We start from the raw sequence: 8,736 nt of genomic DNA, 5'->3' as shown, positions 1-8,736 counted from the left end.
CCCCCCCCCCCCGGCAAGTGGCACATGCGAGCTGCAGGCCCTCTGGCGTGAGCGGGTCCTGGCGCCCACCTGGCAGCTGGCGCCCCTTCACACAACATCACACAAGGACACATCTCCCCCCCACGAGCACCGCTCAACAAGACTCTCCAAGGATAAAATCAGCACAGCCCTGTCATGGGCCCGCTCCAAGAGGCTGGATTTGCGAGGCAAAGGTACTGCCCCTCCCTCTGGGAAGGAGCTGGGCACTCTGCTCAGTCCCCTGGGGGGAAGGGCTGGGCTGGGTTGTCTCTGTTGTGGGGCATGGAAAGGCCCCATGTCACCCCTATGCCCAGCCTAGGCTCTTTCCCACGGGGTTGGCTCAGGACATCATGCAAAAGCCGAGGTTGGGGAATAAATTGGAATCGTGGCCCCGGTTCTTGGGGGGAGGTGCCAGGCAAAAGCATTGTGTTAGCAACAGAACGGCCCTGTGCTGGCCAGGACACCTCCAGCAGGCCACCCGCCAGGCCAACTTTATCCTTGGATGTCAAAGGAACCAACACGGAGAGAAGCAAAGGAAAGCACTACGTCCCCACCCACCATCCAAGCCAAGGAGGCAAAGCAAAGAGCATCCACCGAACCAAAGCAAAGGGGCCAAAGGAAGAAGGAAAGTGCCGCTCACTCACGGGTTCATCGGGTGTTTAGTGCGAGCGTCAGTCGCGGGGGTGGAGGTACAAGCAAGCGAACGGGGCCGGGGCTGTCGCTGTTCTTAGTAACAATGTTTTGTACAAGTTCAAGAAGAATCATCATGAGTCAGGCCGGTCACTCTCTGGTCTCTGTCCCGCCATCCCTCTGTCCGTCCGTCCGTCCCGGGCGCGAGAGAAAATCTGTTGGGTTGAGTTGGGTTTGTGGTCTGGTTTCCGTTTCCATCCAGGTTGGTTGGCTCCATTTCTCCTGTCTCCTCCCGGCACCCCTAGATGAAGTATTCTTTTTTGTCGTCGCTGCTAGCCTGCCCGCCCTCCGCATTGATGATGGCAGTGTCTGCATCCGGGGCATCATCTGAGCCCTTGGCCTCGTGCGTCAGATAAGTTCCTGGGTGGGAAAGAGCACTTGTCATGGGATGCCTCCAGGTGTCTGTGCCTACGGGAGCTCTGCAGACTCCCCCTGGCCGTGCTGCTGGGGGGACAGTGCCTGCGGGGCTGGGCAGTGCCTGGGCCGAAGAGCCCAGCTAGCGCTGGAGGAAAGTGCAGCCTCCACCCTGCCAAAGCTGTGGAGGGCTGGGGAAAATATCCTGCCTGGGGCGAGACAAACAGGGAAAAGCCAGCACCATCTATGGGATGCAACCTCCAAGGGCCCTTGTGAGGGCAGAATGGGAATGGGCTGCCTTGCCTGGGAGCTGCCCTTCTGCAGTTAGGCAAACTGCCCCCATGGGCCCATGGCCTCTGCCCAGCTGGGCTTGCTGGCTGCCTGCCTGGGTCTGGGAGCGCTGCAGCAGCAGCAGCACAAGCCAAACCAGGGACCAGCTGGGCTGGCACAGGACCGTTGTTCCCCCACCCCAGCTGACCTTCGCCCGCCTGCCTGCATCTCCCGGCTCCTCCGTGTGAGTGGTGCTAACCCTGGCACCCTTGCCCCAGGCGAGTGGTCACCCATGATCCCGAAGGAACCTGGGCTGCTGACTTACACATCACCTGTGGAGCCAGCCTGGGCACTCTCCTGATGCCTCACGTGTGCTACACCTGTCTGCTGGGCAGGGGACAGGCTTAGGGCAGGCAGTGACAAAGGGCAGGTGATGGAGGGAGGGTGTTGGCAGAAGATATGTGCCCAAGGAGACCTCTTGGCACTTGGTCAGTGAGAGGAGGACGAGGGCATGGGAGAGTGCTGGGTGGAGGGAGAGCTGCATGGTTAGGGGGTGAACATGGTAGTGAATAGCAGAACAGAGGCTGGAGGGCACTGGCCCGAGGGGGAAGAGATGTGCAAGGCAGTGATAGACAAGGATCCAGGGGAGGAATCTCTCTGCCCACTGCACTGGCTGCTGCAGGGCCTGGGGGCACTTGCTCAAGCTGCCTGCCCACGGGACCCCACGCAGCCTGGCATGGAGTTGGGCTGCTGATCCTTGGGGCGGTGCTTTTATCCTGCCTGCTGCCCTTTGCCCTGGCCTGCTGGTGGGTCTCTCCCCATCTGGGGGCAGGAGCCCGGGAGCTGAGCAGCAGGTGGGCAGGAGCTGCTCAGGCCTTACCTTTGTGCCTGATTAGGTAGTGTCCCAGGAAGATGAGCAGGATGAGCAGCAGAAAGACAATGACTGCGACCACTCCGCCAATCACGGCATGGTACGTGCCGGGGCTGGAAGGCACCGGGCTGGCATCTGGCCACGGATTGGGGAGGGGAGGAGAGAAAGACAGAGAGAGAGGGCAGGAGAGAGACAGAGGGAGGGAGAAAGCGTGAGAGAGAAAAGTGTTTACAGGCCTTCTGCATCTTGGCAGAAAAGTGCTCTAGGCTGGAGCAGGGGCCTTAGCCTGGCAGTGCCCATCCTGCTGGCTGCCCCTCCGGTGCCTACACCAGGTCAGCACAGCTCCCTGTGCAGAGGCCTTCAGACCGGGGACAGCCCCCAGGCTGGAAATGGAGGGAGAGAAGCAGAGAGCCAGAGGGAGAGAAGAGGCAGCTGGGGCAGGTGCCACATGGGCAGTGAGAAGAGCTGCCGAGAAGGCACTGGCCTCTGGGCAGGGAGGCCAGAGACAGAGGAGGGAGCCAGGGGCAGGGGGCCAGAGGAGGAAGCCACAGAGAGTCCAGGGAGGCTCTAAGAGGAGCACAGTCAGGTACCGGTTGGGACGGGGAGCTCAAGGATGAGCCCTGGCACAGCAGTGATACCTCCACCAGAGCTGGGGCTGCTGCAGCAGTGGGAAGAGCATGCAGTGCTCATGAAGGTGAGAGATGAGCCATGCTGGCTAGGAGCTCCTTGCCACTGTGCATGGCTCAGCCATCAGGGCCCATGCCCTGCAGCCCCTGCACTCCGGCCCTGGCCCCCTCCTCCCGATCCCCCCCAATCAATGCAGGTGACCCCCATTCCAGCATGGCCCAGGGCTGCTCGGCAGTCTCCTCTGCCATCCCAGCCCCCTCCCTCACCTTGCAGAGCCTCAGTGACAGCGTCCAGCTGTCCTGGGGCATCAGCAGAGCTGTGCAGGCAGCTCCACACATCTGTGCTTGCCCACAGTCACTCCGACCTCACAGGTTGGTCCATGCTGGGGACATCCTGCCTGGCCTAGGGACATGCTTTGAGGCATGTCAAAACCCCTAAGCACATCGTACCTCTTGCCCCAGGCACAAGACAGCACCTCCTGGCCCTGGCCACCACATCTCAGCCTGGACCAAGGCTACTGCCACCCCAGCCTCCCCCTGTGCACTGCAGCACCCATGCTGCGGGGACGGGGCCTCACTTCTATGCTGGAGCGAAGAGTCCTGTGCTGTACTGTGGGACAGTGGTGTATCATGTCTGTGCCAGGAAAGCGTTGCCTCACATTCACCAGGGAAAAGGCATCTGGGCTGGAGGGTGTGGGGCCTTGCAACTGCTCAGAAGAGAAGTGTCCTGCATCCAGGCCAAGGAAAACAGTGTCTCCCAGCTGCACTTGGGAGCAGGCTGTACTGCCCCTGCTTTAGTCCTGCACATGGTAGGCTGGCTCAGCCATGGGAACGATCACAGAAGTGAAGTGCTCAGAGAGGGAGCGGGAGCTCATACAGGGAGAGGGTGGAAAGAAGAGTGACAGAAGGGACGGCAGAGGGTGATAAACAAGGATGGGGGAAGGGAGCCAGGTGGACTCCAAGGTACCCTGCCCCTTCACACAAGAAGGGGCATTCGAAAGAAAGGCAACACTTCACAGACACAAGCACTTTGCAGCAGACAGTCAGCACAAAGCAGCATCATGGCACAGAGTTTAGTCATGTTAGCACATAGCTCAGACACAGATACGGGCAGCAGGAGCCCCTGCCATGGTGCTTGTTGGGCACCACGGCTCAGGATTTGGGGGCGAGAAAGGTGGTTCCCAGCTGGAGCCGGGAAGAATGTCCCCTCGCGGCACGGGGCTGCAGGGGAAGCCGCTGCTGGGGTCCGTGACCTCGGCAGTGCCTGGCCATGGTCGCTGGCATTAGGGGTCAGTGGTGGCTGGGCAAAGGAGGGCCTGGGCTGGCGGGACCAATGGTCTGTTCCTGGAGCACCAGGAGATGGCATTGGCCGCTGGAGAGGATGTGGTCTCTTCAGCTACAGCGATCCTGCACAGCCCAGCCAGGCGGGCTCTGAGCGGGAGACAGGGCTGCAGAGACTGGACACGCCAACGAGGAAGCCAAGGCTAGGAAGATGCCCTCGAGTGGGCTGCGGGACTCAGAGCCCAGCCTGGGGACCAGCCGGCCATCCTCCTGCTACCTGTGCAGAGCTCCCAGGGTCCGTAAAGAAAAGAAAAGGAGCTTACAGTACCTTGGACAGCGGCTGGAGTGAAGGATGAAGCGGTGGTCATGGAAAGATGAGTGATGGGCTGGGAAGGGCCTGGCGGAGGGGCTGGAGTGGAGTGAATGTGTGGGGTGGGGAGCTGGGACAGATCTGGGGAGGACAACAGAAAAAGAGGGAGATGAGTCAAGCCTGGGCACTGGCGGGGAGTGCGACGCCCCTGAGCCCATGCTCCCAGTCCTGGCCTGTGACACCCCTGCTCCCCGGCTCTGGGCTCGGCACAGTGTTGGGGCAGCAGCAAGCCCCACGCGCCCTGGCTACAGTATCCACTGTGGTGCAGAGGAGCCCATGGTCATTCGGGGCGGGCACCCCATGCTCCTTCCTCCCAGGCCTGCTGCTCCCATCTCACTGCCTCTCGACTTCTCGGGCTGGGCAGGAGGTCTCCTCCTCACTGCTTCTCCGCGGGCCACACGAGTTCCTACAGAGATGCCTCTTCCTCTGCTCCTGCTGCCCTTCCTCTGCCAGAGCCAAATGCTCAACTGCTCCCTGGCAGCAGCCGCTGTGCAGCCCCTGGAGACCCCGCTGCAAGCAGCCCACCCATGCCCTCGCTGGCCCCTGCCTCAACGCTCCCCACCCAGCCCTGCATAGCCTGCCTGCATCCCCTCCCGGCCCGCGCCTGCCTATCCCCTGCTGCACTGGGATACTAGGGGGGGCTCACAGCCCCTCACCATTGGGGAGCTGCAGCCACGAGAGCTAAGGGGCTCTGGACTGGGGCTGTGAACCTTGAGGCAGCAGTGCCTGGGGAGCCCACATGTCACGGGTTGCAGCTGCTCTCAACCTGCCTTGGGCTGCCACAGATTGCATTTCCTAGGCTCCGTTTTGCCCTGCCCCTCCTCTCTGTCCCTGCCCTGTGCCCAGAGCAGTCTAGACTGTGTGTTCAGGAACACCCCTGGGGAGGCACTGCAAAGGTCCGGGTGAGGGAGCATCTGAGTGTCTGTGGGGGCAATGAGAGGGGGTTGAAAGGGAAATAAGGCCACTGCTGTTGGCCCTTCTTGATGCTGTGCTGTGCCAGGGGCATCTGCCGGGGCCTCTGCACTGTCGCCAGGAGTGCTCGTCCCCTGTACTCCCCAGCCAGGGCTCCCTGCCTACTGGCCGTGGCCCTGCCTCTGGCCGGACTTCATTTCTGCTCCCCCTCGTATGCCCAACAGTGCTCTCCAGAGCTCCTGGGGCTGCGCCTCACCTGGGCCAGAGCTGTCCACAGACAGAGTGAGCATTTCCAGGCAAGGCTGGTGAAGGTTGCATGGCAGGGCATGGAGAGCAGGGGAGCAAGACCTTTCTGGATGAGAAGAGGAGCCCATGGAGGGGTGTGAAGGCTAGCTGAGAGACCCCTCCAGGTTGGCTGGGTGCTGGTGTCCACTTCTCTGGATGCTTTGGGTGCTGGGCAGAGCTTACAGCAGGCACAAGAGCTCTCCCAGCCCCAGCCTGCTGGCAGTGAGGCACGGCATGCCAGCATTGACCCATGGTGATGAGGGAGCCCCGGGGCTGAGCCCAGGACAAGCCCTGATCCAGCACCGCTGGGCTCAAACCAGGGCCAGTGTTGATCTGAGCTGGAAGCAGGGTGCACCCTGAGCAATACTGAGAGATAATGTGGGCAGTCAGCCCCCACTCGGCCCCAGACTCAGCCCCAGACACTCAGGAAGACAAAGACCCAAACACTGTCCAAAGGAGCCTTCCTGGGGTGAGTGCAGCATGGACTGGGCTGAGCTGAGATATGGGGCAGTGCTGGGCCTACAGGAGGGAGGCAGGGGCTCGTGCCCAGCAGGGCAAGGGAGCACTGGGCAGGCTGGTGTGGGATGGATGCTGGAAGAGTGAACAGTGGCAGTGGGGGAGGAGTATGTAGAGCTGCCAGAAGGAGAGGGAGGGCTCAGCTGTGCAATCCTGGGGTGAATGTGCAATGGCCTGTGGCAGGACACTTGCACTGCAAGTGCCAGGAGAGACAAGCTGCCTGCTAGCAACAGCAGCCAGTCTCCAGACAGGCTTCTTGGGAGAAGAGGGGAGGCACGAATGCTGCGAGTGATCAGAGCATCACAGCAAACCCAGGGAAGCAGAGGACTAAGGGGAAGCAGAGACTGCACAGCCTGGGGCACTGAGCACCTGCCAGAGACCTCTATATAGTGAGGTGAGTGGGGCGGGTGAGGGTGGGAGGGAGCTCACTGCCCGGGATGCTGAGAGGTACAACAAGTACACTGCACATCAGACAGGGGAGTCCCAGCCCCACTGCAGCACAGCACAGGACCGTCAGGGAGAGGTCAGCTTCCAGGCATGGCAGGAAAGCACCCTGCCAAGTTCCCGCCAGGCTTGGGGGTATCCAGGAGGTTAGTGTGGTAGCTCTAGCCCAGCTCCACGCGCAGGATGGGGCAGCAAGGAGAAAGCCACCAATCTGCACTTGGAGCCAGAAGCAGCATGGGGTTGAGAGGACAGACAACACAGGGATAGAGACGGACATGGCTTCACTTTTCCATCTAGAATTACAGCCAGGGCAGCAGCCGGGAGATAGCCCTGGAGGCATGAGGCCTCTGGGGCCCAGCTCCCTGCCACAGGGAGCCCGGACTTGTCTGCTCCCCCAGACTGCTGGCGTGGACACCGGACACGGCTGAAAGCTGACTGACGCACTTAAGAAGACAAACCAAACCAACCCTCTCCCGCAGCAGGAAAGAACAGTGTCAGCAATGCGGGGAGGGGCATGCTGGCACTGCTGGACAGATGGATGGACAGATGGATGGATGGAAGTGTGGATGGACAGGAGGCTTTTAGAAACGGCAGATTTCCAGAAGCGTTTGGTCAGCACCTAGAACTGGGGCCAGGTTCCCAAAGAGCCCAGCAGCCTGGGTACTGCAGTCCGAGCTGCCAGGACTGAAGCGCTCACGCGGACATGTCCCTGTTGACCTGTGAGGGGCAGTGCAGCCCCCAGATCGACAAAAAATCCCGAGACTGGGAGGAGCTGCAAACATCGGCATGGACTGAGAAATAATCCCACCGCAGCAAGAGATTAGAGAGCTCATAATAATAGCCCTGAATAATACATAGCCCTGCTCCCTGGGCAAAACACATTAACTAATTAAATGCAGGCAGGAGCAGCGGCAGAGCAGCTTGGCAAAGGCGGCACGTACGGCACTGGAGAACTGCAGGAGCTCTGACAGCTACAGGAAGAGTCCAGGATGGGGCAGCACTGGGCTGCAGTGGGCGCAGGCCTCGGCCCCCGCAGAGCCTTGGCCCCTCTTTGCAGTCAGGCCCCAGAACCAAGGGGCCAAGTGAAGAGATCTTAAAGAGCAGCTGAAATCCTCAGGAGCTAGGAGGAGCTGAGGATGCCTTCTCCAAGTGCTCAGGCATCTCTGTGGGGAAGGGTGCTCTGTTCTGCTCTGTTCCCTCTGGGAGCCGAGCTCCATGGATCATCTGACCCTCCCAGAACAAACCTGCCCAGCCGGGCTGGTGGATGCCTTTCCCAGGGAGGGGCAGGTGTGGGGGTCAGCCTGCATGTGCCCCCGGCTTACGGACAGCAAGGAAGGGAGTGCATCAGTGCTCCTGCTGGGGAAGGAACCTCTGGCAGGGAGGCAGAGCCACATGTAGGGACCTTGGAAAACCAGCCTGGACAAGACCTTGGTGTTGTGCTGCCCCTGGGGAGGATCCTGCTCCCTGCAAGGCCTGGATGCCTAGAGCAGCCCCTAGCCACACTGCCTGCTGGCACACGTGGAGGGAGGGGGGGGTCACACAATCCACATGGAGCCACTTCTCCAGGAGGTGGATCACACACGTGTCGCGGCTCCTCATGCACAGGCATGGCAGGTGCGGGGGTGGCCGAGGCCCCATGTAACCGGCACGGTGCCGGGAAGCGGTGCCCACCTGGGGGCAGCTGGCAGCAGGCTCTGGCTGTGCTGGCAGGGCCCAGGGCTTACCGTTCACGTCCAGGTTGTACTTAGCTATGACACTGCCCATGGAGCTGGTGGCCGTGCAGACGTAGGTGCCGCTGTCGCTCTTGTTGAGGAACGGAAACACGAGGACGCTCTCCGAGTTCATCTGCAGGGGGGTGTCGCTGCCCTCCTTCTCCCACAGGAACTCCTGCGGCCTGGGGGGACAGGGCTTGTCAGGCCAGGGGCAGAGGGGGAGCTGCCATCCAGGGCAGCATGGAGGGGGCAGCTGAGACAGCCTGTTCGAGGGCCGAGCCTCAGGCCAGCTGGGCTCCTGGGGCAGCAGCTCTGCTCCGAGACGGCCCCTTGTGGGCTGGGGCTCAGGACTCTCCAGCTGCCCGTGCTGCCCTGCCCTGGTGCCGG

The 8,736-nt window shown here is 61.5% G+C and overlaps 1 protein-coding gene across 4 annotated transcripts in view; it reads right to left on the bottom strand.

Moving 5' to 3' along the window:
• Window positions 1–662: 662 nt before the first annotated feature.
• Window positions 663–8,736, bottom strand: part of CADM3 (cell adhesion molecule 3) — a 44,759-nt gene continuing 36,685 nt past the window's right edge. Inside the window, exons 7-10 of one of the 4 annotated variants that reach the window (XM_006029574.3) lie at window positions 8,362–8,531; window positions 4,439–4,561; window positions 2,213–2,338; window positions 663–1,068 (exon numbers count right to left, since the gene is read on the bottom strand). In XM_006029574.3, the coding sequence (XP_006029636.2) occupies window positions 950–1,068; window positions 2,213–2,338; window positions 4,439–4,561; window positions 8,362–8,531 (538 nt within the window). In that variant the 3' untranslated portion in view covers window positions 663–949. The remainder of the gene's footprint in view (window positions 1,069–2,212; window positions 2,339–4,438; window positions 4,562–8,361; window positions 8,532–8,736) is intronic. The other 3 variants (XM_006029575.3, XM_025211142.1, XM_006029576.3) reach the window with 3 other exon arrangements.

Source organism: Alligator sinensis, unplaced genomic scaffold, assembly GCF_000455745.1.
Source record: "Alligator sinensis unplaced genomic scaffold, ASM45574v1 scaffold553_1, whole genome shotgun sequence".
Classification (NCBI taxonomy): domain Eukaryota; kingdom Metazoa; phylum Chordata; order Crocodylia; family Alligatoridae; genus Alligator; species Alligator sinensis.
Note: the sequence above shows the minus strand (reverse complement) of the source record. Positions and strands in the feature narration are given on the sequence as shown.